A 16069-nucleotide genomic window follows, 5' to 3' on the forward strand; every position below is an offset into this window, starting at 1 on the left:
TTAAATAATAAAGGAATATAAAGTATATAGGACTTTTCTTCATTACTGAACCCTTCCCATGGCGTTCATGACCTTTAAGGAGTCAAATGCACTTCAGGGAATGTAAGAACAAAAAGAAGGTACCCTAAATATTTTCCCTCTGAATGACATAAGATGTGCCGATTTATTTCTTTAAATACCCTTTCGACTTCTACTTTCAAAAGAATTTGGATCTATGATCCCAGGAATTTGTCCTGAATGTTTGTGCTTCTTGGTCTGGTATTATTCCTGCTTTTAGTTTTGCAGTCTTTAATGAAATCTGCTTACTGGGGAAAAATAAATCACTGGCGGCCACAAGAGAAACTGAGAACCAGGGGGAAAGGATAAGCGTTATGAACCTGAAAGTGACTTCAATTGTTGTCTCGTGTAAGCAAGTGGACTGTGGAGTGGACACAGCTCCGTCCTGCCTTTTACCTCTGTCCCACCCTTCCCCCTTCTGGAAACTGTTCTGCTAGACTCTCTGCCCCAAATTTCCTCATGCAGCAGACAGAAGAAGTTGCCTGCCTCCCTTGAAAGAACAGAAAAAGTCAGCAGATATGACAGAGAATACCACAGCTATAATATCATGCATGACCAGTGGCACAGGAAATTGGACTAAGGTATGTAAAAGCGTTGACCACTTCAACAGTACAGATACAGCCCTGGTAGTTGTTTATTATTACTAATATTTTTTACCAACAACTAAAAAACTCAATTAAAACTTCACCATTTAAGCTCCGTAAATTAAGTCACAGCCCATTTTTTCATGCTTAACGATTTTCTCATTAAGTGCAGTAACTCCTTACAAATTGCACTAATAAAAGTAAGTCTTGCTGGGTGTTTTCCCCCTCTTTTTAAATGCTGCCTTTTCATTGATGTGTTAAATTAAAACCCCAGGCACAAAGAGCAGAGTAAATGCAAAGTCTTTATTGTTCAGACTCCAATCCAGCAGACTGTGAGATCTCTTTCATTTTATTTTTGTTTTTATTTGAGCTAACTGTGAGGCCTACTTTATAGCCACAAGAAGAAAGATTTTGAAGATCTCTTGGTTTTAGCTCACTCTAGAAAACAAGTGATAGTGTAAGCTAATGAGAAACTAGAAAAATGGCATTTGGTTTAGCCCATTGCCTTCAAGATCAGTTTATGAAAGGGAACATGATGACAAGACTTTTTCATTCTGGATGAATAATGTTTCTCATCTTAAATAACTTGGGTGTAAGACTAGATCTGTCTCCAAGTCAGTTGGAAATTTTTAGGCTTGCTGGTCAGTGGGTGGAGGTTTTATGGAATTCTATGGTCTTTCAATTTTTTATTAAAAATTCTATTTATTTATTCTTTTTAACTATTAAAGACCACCGAATATATCCCATGAAACCTGAAGATTATCAGTTCATATTTACAAGGCTTATAGTAATTAACTAAAGACCAAAGAACATCCACTCTTTAGTCTAACTAATTACTTCGTTTCCAGACAGGAGTGTACTTTAAGTAGCGCAAAACTGGGGCGTGACACTAACATAAGGAAGAAACGAAAGGAAGTCCTTTTCATCAAATGAGGAAGTGGTACCTTCAGCTCACTTATGTAATGTACATGCTATATGCTTAGAAGTATGCACTGAAGACGGGAGTAGGGAGTAGAGAGGGCAGAGGAAGAGCATCTTCATAATTTTCTGAGGTCCTAAAACAAATTTTAAATTCTACGATGGCGAAACATACTAAAATAAGTTATTTTACTAAACACCACAGTGATACAGAAGAATTCAGAACTAAAGCATCTAGATTCCATTCTGGATAAGTAGTGGAGAGAGGCAGAATGCAAGATGACAGTGTTTGGTACTGTAGGAATTTTATAGTATTTGTCCAGCTGCATACCTGAGTGGCTGTCATCAAACTTATACAGGAAGTAGGCAGAGGGGACCAAGCAGACGCAGAAACAGTGCAGCCAAGAGAAAATGCTGGACAGGGGACCAGTCTGGCAGTGGGGTCCAGCTGAAAGTTGGTAATCAAATGGAACTGAGATGCATGTATCAGTGGAAGAGACACAGTGAGGAGTGATGAGTCAGACTCCTCTGCAAGGAGAGGAGCAGATGGCTGCTAGCTGAATGTGCTTTTGGGGATGACAGAGGAGGGGGAGGCAGGACACGGAGCTTTACAATGCCTCAAGAAACTGACTAATTCTTAAATGGACTATCAAGAACCAGAAATTTAAAAACCATACTCCATGTATCAATCTTCTTAAAAATTGGTAAATAATGATGTCCTGTGCTTATTTGGTATCTTTCCTTAAGGACCCTTCAGATCCCTTTCTTTTTTTTTTTTCCATTTTTTTCCCCCTCTGTTTTTGATTTTTTTGAAGAAAGTTGTACAATATTCTAGAACTCAAAATACAGAGATGTTTCTTCTCTGATGAGGCTAAGATTTATAAATCAATCCAGAAAACCTGAGGGTTAATCTGGCTGTAATTCAAAAATTCAAATCATGATGATTCCCAAGCACTGTTTTATTAAGGACAATGATGGAGACAAAAAAACTACTACTAGCTGGCAGCACTCAGAGAGCATAAAAACAAATGGAGGTCTTATTTGCACAGACCAGCAGCAGCATCTTTGATAATGAATCATATTACAATAAAACTACTACTGGGCATTAATATCCCAGGATACACGGGCTCCTAAATCTCAAGAATCTCTTTGCAGGGTTGGGGCCGGGATCTGGTGGGGTGAGAACAAACAAGGGACATTCATACAGAAGGGCAGTGAAGTGAATGTCACAAGAGTATTAGCAGGTGTCCAGTGTGGTTTGAGCACAGGGTACACAGAGGGGACCTGTAGAAGACTGGTCTAGAATGGCAGGATGCGACCAGGTTGTATGAAGTCTTGACTGGAGGACTAATTTCAAAGACATGGACAGTGATTAAGAAGGGCTGACCCATAATCAAATCTGTGCTATAAGAAGCTGTATCGGTACCAACACATAGGATGAGATGAACAAGAAGAATTTTGAGGGTGATTAATATAGGATGCTGTAACTGCCCAACGGTGAAATGATGGAAGCCCAAGTTGTAGTAGTGGTATTTAGGATGGAAAGGAAAAGACAGATATGAAACAACTGGATTAGAAAGTGATTAAAAATTAGAAGAAACTTAGAACTAGGTACAAAGTGGTGAGAAACACTCATCAACAGTAAACTCAAGAGGCAAAATAACAGCAGTAACAAAAATCCCTTATTTCTGTAGAAAGTCCTATTAACGCTCAAGGCACTGGGACGCCCCATCACTTTGGCTGCTGCCTCACTTGGGATGCCTTTCCTGGGGCCCTCTCCCATCCAGCCTTTCATTGCTCAGGTCTGCCAGCCTCTTCCATGATTCCTCCTCACATTGGTCAACCCACCTACCTGCACCTACACCCATACTCTGCATCCTTCCTACTGTTCTGGATAAACCATCTGTGTGTGCAGCTATCTAAGTTACTCCTTCCACCTGTGCCCTAGAACTCACACCTTCCCCTACTCAAGAATCTCATTATTCTCATGTCTTTACAGACCATTTCTATGGTGACTTCTCCCAGATTTATATTTACAGCCCAGGCCTTTTTCCTAAAGTTAGGACCTATATAACCAACTTAATATGTCTTTATGTTCTCTAAATGTCAACACCTTCCAGTTGCTGCTGCTACTGCTGCTGCTAAGTCGCTTCAGTCGTGTCTGACTCTGTGCAACCCCATAGACGGCCTCCTACCAGGCTTCCCAGTCCCTGGGGTTCTCCAGGCAAGAACACTGGAGTGGGTTGCCATTTCCTTCTCCAGTGCATGAAAGTGAAAAGTGAAGGTGAAGCTGCTCAGTCGTGTCCGACTCTTAGCGACCTCGTGGACTGCAGCACACCAGGCTCCTCCATCCATGGGATTTTCCAGGCAAGAGTACTGGAAAGAAGCCATTGCCTTCTCCCACCTTCCAGTTGTTCAGGCCCAAATACTTAAGGGTCACCCTTGACTTGTTTCCTTCTCTCACATCCTATTTTCAGACTATCAGCAAAACCTGCCAAGAAAGAGTATGACCTCTTTTCACTGCCTCTCACTTGGAGTACTGCAGTGGCCTTCTAACTCATCTGCCTACTTCAACCTTGCCCAGTCTCAACAGGGCAGCCAGAGTGCCTTTTAAAACATAATCAGTCAGCTCATCCTCTACTCAGAACTCTTCAGCAATTTCCCATTTCACTCAGAGTAAAAGCAAAAGGTTAGGAGGCCCTACATGACATGTGCCCCAGATACCGCTCTGATCTCATCTCTGCTTCTTTCCTCCAGCCACACTGGCTTCCCCGATACTCCTGAGCAATGCTCCCTCTTGGATGCAAAGTGTTCCCTAGAGATAGCTACCACACTCTACCTTCCACGTTCCTCAATTCTCTGTTCAAATGACAACCAAGTAGCAAGGCTTCCTTCATCCTTTACATAAAATCACAAGCCTGTAACAACCCCAGCATTCACTTTCCCACCACTATCCTGTTTCAATTTTTCTCTATAGTGATGGTACTATTATGAGTTGAACAGGGTTCCCTCCAAATTCACGTTCTTCCCAGAACTTCAGAATGTGACCTTATTTGGAAATAGGGTTCTTGCAGAGTAATCAAGTTCAGATGAGTTCATAAGGGGGAGGGGGTGCTGATCCAGTAAGATGGTGTTCATATAAGAGGGAAATCTGGATGCAGACACACAGAATTCCAGCTGAAGATGAGGCAGACTGGAGGGATGCATCCAGAAGCTAAGGAACACCAAGGATTGCCAGCTGTCACTAAAAGCTAGGAGACAGGCACAGAATGGATTCTCCAAAGAGTCCTTAGAGAGAACCAACTTTATGCACCTTGATTTTGGACATCTAACTTCCAGAACTGAGAGAAAATAAACTTGTTATTCTCAAACCAGCCAGTTGGTACTTCATTACAGCAGCCCTAGGAAACAAACCCAAGTGCTTACCATCACTTGACATAGATTTTATTCATTTACTGTCTGTATCTTGCCAAAATGAGTAGCACATAATAGGCATTCAACAACCATTTGCTGAATGGATGAATAAATGATCGAGGCCTCCTGAGTAACTCCTCTAAAAGCTTCATGTCTAAAAGACATGAAGATGTCTTTTTGTGTTCCTTCAACTTAAATCCATACATTGCATATTCACTATTGGCTATCACTGAGGGGAATTGGCAGCCTAGAATTCTTATCACCACTCTTTAATTTTTATAGAGAAAGAAATAATTAAAACAAAGATCCCTTAAAAGAGAAAATGCAGAGACAAAGAGTAACAGCCTACGGAAGATGTATACAGGAGTCAGATATATAATTTCCACATTACTATAACTATATATGCAGGCATCTTTGTTGCTGTCATTTACTAAGAATGAATTGGCCTCACCCCATCTTGTTGCAAGCTCTTTTTACCCTCTTAGGTCAACATGCTTCACCCCACTGCCTATGGCTATAGCCTCAATTTACCATACCCTAAAACAATTAATCATCTTGACTATAATATAGAACATTAACAGGGATTAACAGGGTTATTCCTATGAAGAGAGAGTGAGAAAGCAAGACAGAGAATGCTGGTTATAAGGAGGGTTTGGAAGAGAGAGGGACAATGAATGAAGAGATTTCTTCTTTTTATGTGCTACTTACTGTATTATTATTTTTCAATGAGTATATACTTATTTTTTAACGAGAGGTCTAAGAAGCAATTAAATCATCTTGAAACTGTAAGAGACTATTAGATAAGTAAACAATAAACAGTTATTTCTATCTCCAGTGAGTTCTAAATGGAAACACATTTTTCATGGATTGGCATTTATGGGTGGCAGTTACTCGGGACACTTGTATTTCACGGACCCTTTAATTCCTTTAGTTTTCTTTCTCTACCACCTACTTCTCTCTGTTTACTACTCATTTACTTAGATGGCAGTATGAAAAAGGACCTTAGAAAATATTTAATTTCATCCGCTGGCCTTCAGGTTTAGTCTACCAATTTGAATCAGATTTGTAGAAGGCAAATTTTATCTTTGGTTTATAGATTCAATCTCCTCTATAATTCCTTACATTTAAAATTCCAATGTGTAAGTTGCTTCATTATAGTATATCTAAGAGTAATCATAAATGGGACAATGGCGGGATAATCCAACCAATCAAACAAAATACACCCATGCCTGAGAAAAATGGCACAAAGAAGAATCAAATCAAAGGCGGAAGCAACGAAACCTTTGAATTTTCCGAATCTATAAACACTAAAGTGAGACTTGCTCACAAGTTCCTAAAATTGCCACAGTTTTCCCTGTACTGTATAAGTTTGTCACTTACTAATGTAAGGGACTTCCCTGGTGACTCAGCCAGTAAAGAATATGCAATGCAGGAGACCCAGGTTCAGTCCCTAGGTTGGGAAGACCCCCTGGAGAAGGGAATGGTTACCCACTCCAGTATTCTTGCCTGGAGAATTCCATGGACAGATGGGACTGGTGAACTACAGTTCATGGGGTCACAAAGAGTTGGACACAACTCAGTGACCAATACTTTACTAATGTAAATGAATTCCTCCCACAAAGCACAGAATTCTGAAATACAAACATAATCCTGTGATATATATATACATATGTTTATTTTTTTTAAACTCCAATACCTGAAGACCTTTATTTAAAATACACCCTATTACCTGAATTGACAATGTTTCTTTACTGATACTCTGTAGACATTCACTTGGGTTTCTAGACAGTTGTTTAGCTAGATGAGGCAAAAATTATAAAGGTCTCACTAGCTCACAAGGTCTGGAGGTAAATAACCTTCCATACTCAAAACCTCATGGAAAACAACTAGATAGAAAATCAACAAAGGTACAGGTTTGAACAAACTATCATCCAAAGTGATCAACTTGACATTTACAGAAGCCTCAACCTAGCAACAACAGAATAGATATTCTTTTAAATGACATATGAAATATTTGTAAAAAGAGTCTAAATGCTAAGCCTTAAAATAAGTCTCAATAAATGTAAGAGTTGAAGCCACTTGAAATGTTCTCTGGTCAAAATAGAATTAAATTAAAACTCAACAACAGAAATAAAATTAGGAATTTCCTAGTATTTGGAAATTAAACACAGTTTTAAATAATCCAAAGATCAAAGTAATCACAAAAGGAATTAAACAGTGTTTTAATTGAGTAAGAATGAAAACAATTTATGGTACACAGTTAAAGAATTGGCTAGAGGGAAATGTACAGATTTAAATACCTATGTTAGAAAAAAAGTTTCAAATCAATAATCTACACTTCTACCACAAGAAATTAAAAAAGGAGCAAATTAAATCCAACGCAAGCGAAATGAAGGGAAAAATCAAGATCAGAGCAGAAATCAATGAAATTTACAACAAAATAATGAAGAAAATCAGTAAAACTAAAAGTTAGATCTTCTATAAAAGAGAAACTTTATTTAGACTAACCAAGAGAAGATACAAATTACTAAAAATCAGGAATAAAAGCAGTCGTATACCTAACAACCACAGAACTTAAAATTTATAAGGGAAAAATAATATGAACAATGCTATGCCAATAATTAGACAATGTAGATGAATAGACAGATTTGTGTAAAGGTACAAATTACCATCAGTGATTCAAGAAGAAATAAGAAATCTGACTAAATTTATCATAAGTAAAATAACTGAATTAGTATTAAAAACTTTCCCACAAAGAAACCAGGCCCAGAAGGCTTCACTGGCAAATTTTATCATATATTTAATGAAGAAACCATACCAATTCTGAAAAGGAGGAAAGACTACTTCCCAACTCATTCTACAAGGCCTGCATTTCCTAGATACCAAAGCCAGACAAAGATACTGCAAGAAAACTACAGGAAAGTATCATTTATGAATATACACACAGTAATCCTACCAAAATATATGCAAAATAAATCTAGAAACATTCAAAAAAGATTATTTACCATGACTGACTGCAATTTATTCCCGTAGCGCAAGACTGGTTTAACAACTGAAAATCAATGAATATAGTATACCACATAAATGGACAAATAAAACCCAGGTAATCATCTCACACATGTAGAACATGCACCTGATAAAACTCAGCACTCATTCACAGCAAAACTCTCTGTCCCCTAGGAATGGAAGGAAACTTTTCCAAGCTGATTAAGGAAATCTGAGAAAACTTAGAGCTAACGTTACACCAATGGTGAAAGACTAAAAAGGCAACATTGTACTGGATGTTCCAGCCAGTAAAATTAAAAAAAAAAAAGAAACTGAAAGCAATGCAAGTCCCAAAGGAAGAAGTAAAACTGCCTTTATTTGCACAGTATGATCCTGTTAGCAGAAAATCCTAAGGAGTATATAAACATACAAATATCCATAGCAGCATTATTCTTAACAGCTAAAAACTGGAAACAATCCAAATATCCATCAACTGGTGAATGGATAAACAAAATGTGGCATATTCATTAAACTGGAATATTATTCAGCACAAATAAGAAGTCAAGTATCGATACATTCTACAACACAGACAAACTTCAAAAACCTTATGCTAAATAAAAGAAGCCAGACACAAAAGCCTGCATATTGAGTGATTCCATTTGCATGGAATTTCCAGAAAAGACAAATCTACAGAGACAGAAAGTGGTTGGCTGAGGTGGTGGTGAAAGAACTGACTGTAAACTGTCAAGGGCAACTTTGTGGCATTGAGGGAAAAGTTTTTCAACTGGGTTGTGGTCATGACTGCATAACCTTTTTCATTTATAAAGAATCACAAAATTATACTTAGAATGAGTACATTTTATAGCAGAAAATGATACTTCAATAAACTGTTTAAAAACTGGCAATAAATAAGTGCAATTTAACTAAAGATTTGTGGAGGTTTACCACAGATAGAAGGCAGACACTAGGTGTTCTACAGAATAACCACTAAAACACTCAAACAATAAATCTTGTCCTTAATGTCCCAAGGGAACGCTGCTAGATTCCAAGGGCAAGAGAATTATAGTTTGATCATTCCCCCATAAGAAATGGCTCCTGACTCCAATGGCCTACCAGTGGAACACTGTACAGTGACCGTCCTGAGTGTCATGGCTGCATCTCATTACTGCTAAAAGACACAGAGATAAAATACAGGATTTCAGTAGTTTAATCTGACAAAGGAAAAGAAAATGAGCCTTATTAGCCAGCTCAGTCTGACATAACAAAATATCATGGACCAGCTGGCTTCAACAACAGAAATTTATTTCCTCACAGTTGGAAGCTGGTGTCAGGTTTGGGTGGGGACTCTCTTTCTGGCTTGCAAACAGTCACCTTCACATCAGACAGAAAAGAAAGAGAAGAGAGAAGAGAATGCAAACTAGTGTCTCTTTTTATAAAGGTCACTAATCTCATTATGAGGGCTCCAATATCATGACCTCATCTAAATCTAATGACCTCCCAAAGGCTCCATCTCCAAATACTATCACCTGAGGGGTCAGGGCTTTAATATACAAATTTGGGGAGGACACAATTCAGTCTACAGCAAGGCCTTTAATCATAACTGTTAACTAAAAGGTTTTTTTTCCCCCCAAATGTCCAGGAGGAATTGCAAAGAAAAAAAAAAAGTTGATTTTTTCCCCCTCTATATCCAAGGACATCTATGCTGGTAATATTCTCAAGCCCTGCTGGAACTGTGTTCTATACCTGAACCAAATTCCCTTCCCTTTTCTGGCCCAAGAAACAAGCATGCCATTTTTAAAAGTTTTATGTAGACATGGAAACAGACAGGACTAACAGTACCAAATTATACTTAGCATTTCTTTCCGTGTCAGCATATTTTTTACCCTGGGCTTGCAATCTGAAGGTGGGGTGGGGTGGGGGGAACCAAAACACTTTTACTGCATTTAAGCTGTTTCTGGGTTCCTCTTAACACATTTCAACCTATCAGTGACTATTTTAACAAAAGACTAACATCCTTTCCTAAACATTTTAATTGGTTAAGGGCTTCTGATGTTTCCTACAAGCAGTCATTTTCAGTCATTGATGACAGCAGTTTGCAGATCAGCAAAATCAGAAATCAGTTTCCTTTCTCAACCAGCTGGGCTTATGAAGCAGTCGTGAAAGACAGCTCAATTCAAGGACAACTAGGAGAACCAAGTACAATGCCCTGCATGACAGTGATCTATTATGCACCGTGAATTACAGGCAATGAAGAAAAAGAACCAAACTGCCACAAGTACTTCAACAGCTCTCTGCTTCACAAATCACGCTCATTAGCACTTCTCACAAGGGTGAACACCAACAGCAAGCTGGATACCACACCCTTTTTCCAGAGAACCCATGATTAATTCTGTGTTTCCAGCAGAGGCAACTGTGAGCACCTGCCTGGTTACACTGCTGGCACGGGTCATCAATGCAAGCCAGTGGGCCACCGCATTACATGCAGGCTTGAATGAACTCTGTGTTCTAGCTGTTCTGACACAGGGAAACCACTCATGTGAGTTCCACATTTTCAGCCAGAGGAAAAAACATCCTTTCTATTTTTAACATAAAAAAGGAAAAAAAAAATACTCAGCAAGTTTAAGACAACCAACTTTACCATCTGGCACGAGAAAACAAAACTTTGGGAGACTGAAAATGCTGCGTGTATCACACATAGGTGTTTTAATGCTCTCAGGAAGAAATCTTGGTGCTTGCTGAGAGAGCGTCCCGATTAGTAAACAGGTTTTGATTTGCATGCTCTCATTTTTAACATACAGCTAGGCTACAATTTACAAGAGCCATACTCCGCAGTTAGAGATACTCTGATCCACAGATTGACAGCAATCTGAAAAGATGTTAGAAGCTGAGTAAGAATGGACAGGAGCCTTTTAGGGACAAATTTGAGAACTGAAAACACTTCCTTATAAAGTGGTTGTGTGTATATGCTAGTCTTTGATTTCTATGTCACGTCTTTTCTATTTTTTCTTTTTCTCTTCAATAATTTCATTGGAATTATTTGGCTAATGAGTTTTATTATATTAAAATGTAAACTCCAGAGCAGGTGTGTACCATCTAATGAAATGTAAGCAACCAATGGAGATGCTTAGGCCACAAAAAGCAACAACTGGCTCTTGAATCTGATCCACACATTTGCAATAATCTGTGGAAAGTCACCTCAACCATTCTGGGCCTAAACCCATAGGCCACATGGAAGATGAACAAGATCCTAAGGGTCAGTTCAGTTCAGTTCAGTCGCTCAGTCGTGTCCAACTCTTTGCGACCCCATGGACCACAGCACGCCAGGTCTCCCTGTCCATCACCAGCTCCCGGAGTTCACTCATCTCGCGTCCATCGAGTCGGGGATGCCACCCAGCCATCTCATCCTCGTCGTCCCCTCCTCCTCCTGCCCCCAATCCCTCCCAGCATCAGACCGGAGTTCACTGATCTCACGTCCATCGAGTCGGTGATGCATCCAGCCATTCCATCCTCGTCGTCCCCTCCTCCTCCTGCCTCCACCCCTCCCAGCATCAGGGTCCTTTCCAATGGGTCAGCTCTTCGCATGGTCACTGATACACAATTATCACATCAAATAATAGCATATCCTTCTAGTAGGGGTCCTTTACAATTCCAAACAAACTTTCAAAATTCACATTGATAAGTGAGGTATAAAATAAGCATGGATCATCAAGTTTTAGAGTTTAACAATTTAAAACTAGTTGAAAAGAAAGTCAATGAAGGACAGTAAAATATTTAATAAAAAATATAAAAGTATAGACTAAATCTCTGGAATCTGTAATCATGTATTTTCTCTCTCATGTTCAGATTGCATCACTGTTGTTTTGGGAAAAACTAATAAAGTATGTCAAATTGTTAAAAAAAAATCTTTTATAGGGCTAACAATACTAAAAATTTTAGTTCTGTTTGTATTTAGTATCCTTTTTTCAAGATGTTTAAGGTATTTAACAGAAGCTAATTTTCTCTGTTATTTGCTCTGTGCAAAACAGATAAAGGCCATATTTTTTATTTTCTTATGTTTGTCTAGAAAGGGGTATGGTAGGTTATATAATTCACAGCAAAGATTAATAAACCATTAACAAAAGAAAATACATAAAACATACACATATGGGAATTTTTTTCCCAGATCCCTTAAGAAACTTGGATTGAGAACCCAGAGGTTAGACTTGATTCATGGTACAAAATCATATGAGTCAGTGCTCTACTCACAGAGTAGAAAGAAATTATTTATTTGACTTTGCTGAATAATATAATTTCATTACTAGTTGCGTTAATAACATTCTGCCTAGTTTTGGGCAATCCTACAGAAGTAAATTTTAAGAAATGTCCTTTAAAACTGGAAGGATGTTGTTTGATATATGAGACTAAGAGATTGGAGAATGAAGATGGCAGAGTAGAGGATGAGACAGGAGCCAAACAAAGTGAGAGAAAAAGATGTGAGAAGCATGAAAGACCTCAATGGCCACAGAACTGAGTGATCATCATCTTCCAAATGGCTGCGTACGTTACACTCACGGCAAATAAACCTAATGTTAGATATCAGACCCCAAATAGGAGTCCTTACCACTCCAACTTAGGATGCCTTTTCTTGACAGGTTTGTTTTTTAACCAGTCATGCTCCTGTGAATTCAATTTGGTGGAACAGAGCTCCACTACCTTATCACGACTCAGGGGTCTCCGAGAACTGTGGACTCAGGTTCTCTCAATAACTCACAACTGCACATAACAGACATCACAGATGATGGAACTGACGGGCTTATGAATACTGTGCGAGGGAAACACCCATCTTCACAACTGAGAGATGACTATTTTATACAGAGCTGTGGTCAAGAATTTTCTATTGTGAAACTGTAGCAACAGAATGGCAAGTGGCTAGCAAGGAAGAAGGAGAGTTGGGCCAGAACGAGAAGGGCACATAAGAATCAAAGACATCTTACAGAAGCACCAACAGCCAGAATGAACACGTTCCTGGGGTTCAGTGTTAACTTGCTCTCCGCCAGTAAGCTTAGGACAAGGGACATCACTTACACTAAAAACCAGAAAAGAAAATGCGTGCTGCTGATGGCTCACGTCAAGGGGACAGGATCACAAAACGCTATATGAGCTGAGAGTTTTGGATGACTCTGCTATTGGTTCAGGACAAAGGAATTGCACCCGTGCTTTAGTTTATAACAGAAGTGAAAGGGCCAAGTTCTAACAAAGGGTAAAACTACCCATTATTAATCACATTTCTGGCCACTCCATTAAAAAAATAGATATACAGGAGAGGAGAGAAGGACTTCTGCATCCCCTGGCCGAGGCAGAGATCTCTAGAAGATCAAAAGCAGGGAGGTAGCTTTAAGTGTGGGAGAGTTCTTCAGGCTTACAAGGTGAGTCTCGGCTCACCAAGAGATGTTCAAGTAGAAGAACACGGAAGGTAGAAAAGGAACGAGGACACAAAATTTCTGAAGCTTGAAGCCAGAAAGGGAAGCCAAATGAGGACCATGAGACAGACCTAACTGCTAACAAGTGGGCGGTCCCATTTTTTTGCAGCTTGGCAGAAAGCCTGCTTTTGTGAGGTCACTGGAGATCTCTGACCGGCCAAGTTCCGGAATGAGGTCCAGAGGGACATCCACCATCACAATGCTGCAGTGTGCCAGGACTCAATCACCTTCAACAGGAAAGAACAGCCTACTGGCCAAAGTCCTAGCTACGGGCACAGGTTTGAGATGCTTGACCTTGTAACGTTTGAACAAACAAACAGCATAGGAAAGGAAAGCATTAGCAATCAGGAGAAATAGTACTGCTAAGTAGAAAAATCCAGTATTTGAAGGAGACATGGATTTGAATCCCTGTGTGATTTTGGGGGGAAGTTCATTTCTTCCAGTTTTACAGATTTTCCTCCTGTAAAATGGGAATAATGATAATACCCATTGTGATCTATGGGCTTCCCAGGTGGCTCAGTGGTAAAAAATCTGCCTGCCAATGCAGGAGACACAGGTTTTGATCCCTGGATCAGGAAGATCCCCTAGAGGGGGACATGACAGCCCACTCTAGCAGTCTTGCCTGGGAAATCCCATGGAGAGAGGAGCCTGGCGGGCTACAGTCCATGGGGTCACAAAGAGTCAGACATGACTGAGCAGGCACACATTGCCATCTACATGCCACTGAGGGGTCACTTGCCCCTGTTATTTTCACAAGACTGCCTTAATCCCCAATTAGCTTAGGAAAAACAGTGTTTTCCTAAGATATAAGCAAATTCTCAAGAATTTACTGTCTCAAGACCTCTTTCAATTCAGTTCAGTCGCTCAGTCGTATCCGACTCTCTGAGACCCCATGAATCACAGCAAGACCTCCTTAGACTCTGGCATCTGGTGTTCTCAGGAGCTTTCTCTGTTCTGCCTGAACTTAACTCCAGACCCCAAACTCTGCCTCCTTACCAACCTCCCCAGGCAGAGCACTCAAGCCAAGCATCCCAGAGTTTTACCAACAGTGAAGAATATCCTAAGTCATGAGCTGAGAATATACTGTAGAACACAGCACCCTTATGCAAATTTATTCACTTCCTCTCCTCTTACCTGTTTCTCCTCACTCCCTCCTCTCCTGCCATAGCTTCAATTTTTCTGCTTCTATGGTGCCAGCAGCTCCCCTCTTCTCTGAACCCCACCACTGGCCCCTAACCTCACTTTTTGTCTCAATTACCCTACAGAGCAATACTGCAGTCATGTGAGCAAGCACAGAAAATATCAGAGCTTCAAAACTGGTACCAGGATTTTCTGAAAAAATGACTTTTATTGGGAAAATCCTTTGGTAAGTACTTGTCCCCCGGAGGAACACAGATTCAGTCTCTACCTCAAGCCTCCATTCAGCTCACAGGCCCTGACCCTGGGTAGCAATAATGAACACAACACTGTCATATAAACAAGGCTGTAGGATTACAACTGCCAGTGGCCACTTGTTAAAGGCAAATGAACAGGAACCGGAACGCAATCAAGTGAATGGATGTCAGTCCGAGACCCTCTATCCATCCCTTCAAGTTGCTTTGGTATCAGCTCAAGACTAAATGGGATTCTAGGTTTCATCTGATAAGAAAAATGTGAGGATGTAATCAATTTCAGAAGGATCAAATCTAAAGGCAGGAGTAAGGTCTTTCTGAGATTATCGTCAAGGGCTCAAACTCTTAGGAGCAAACAAGAATTATGTCTCAGAAAATGGGAGGATATGACACAAAGATGTTTTATTCCCAGAGAACTTCAGTGAAGTGGAACTAAAAGCTCCAGGATTCCAGCCCACTGTTTTCTTAACAGGGAGACCTAAGAATTGGCTCCTCTCTGTTTAAAAGACCAGTGCTAAATCTACCTTCCCGTGCTCATATTGTGGCCTCGGTGAGCTCACCAGCAAGGGACAGTCACAAAGATCTACCAGGAAAGAAAACTGTTCTATAAAACAGTGTAACAAAAGGTGACAATTATTAGTCTAGACTTAAATCACATTAACCTAACTAAACACCTTTCCTTAAGTGCAAAGCCCACGTTATATCTCTTACCTTCCTCAAAGCTGGCCTTCTTTTGCCTCACTAGAACACGGAAGTTATCAGCAGGATTCACGCTTCCAACCTAGAACACATCCACAGACAGTAAACCTGCAGATCACTTCTCTTTTTGGAAGTACCCCAGGCAAGACAAGACAACTTAACGTAGTGTGTTCTTATAAAACAGGCAAAGACAAAGTGAGGCCCTTCCTGTTCATTTTCATTTCCATGGTTTGTTAAAAACTAGCAGATTTCTGTGTTCAAAGGGCTGCCGTCTGTCTGTACTTCCACTCACCTCTCCTCATGCAAACTGACTTCATTCCAGAGGGGTGAGAAGTCTGACGCCAGAGGCACCAGGCAGCCTAGCTTACTAGGCAGACTACCTGTCCGTCCTGACACCCAACCAATTAGGAAGGGGAGGATGCTGTGGTGCAGGGTCAGTTCAGAGATCTTTGTCCCACTAAGATAACACAGGAACTGATACCCTGATGCCCTGATTCACTGAACTGTCCTTTCTGGGGACTGCTGCTGATCAAACCTGCGGCACTGAAATCTTGGTAGACTA

The 16069-nt window shown here is 40.1% G+C and overlaps 1 protein-coding gene across 1 annotated transcript in view; it reads right to left on the reverse strand.

The window, feature by feature from the left end:
• The window catches only part of XRCC5 (X-ray repair cross complementing 5), an 85711-nt gene that overhangs the window by 20375 nt on the left and 49267 nt on the right, over positions 1-16069 (reverse strand). Inside the window, exon 16 of the mRNA XM_005676517.3 lies at positions 15520-15589. Within this exon, the coding sequence (XP_005676574.2) occupies positions 15520-15589 (70 nt within the window). The remainder of the gene's footprint in view (positions 1-15519; positions 15590-16069) is intronic.

This window comes from Capra hircus, chromosome 2 (assembly GCF_001704415.2).
Source record: "Capra hircus breed San Clemente chromosome 2, ASM170441v1, whole genome shotgun sequence".
Lineage (NCBI taxonomy): Eukaryota > Metazoa > Chordata > Mammalia > Artiodactyla > Bovidae > Capra > Capra hircus.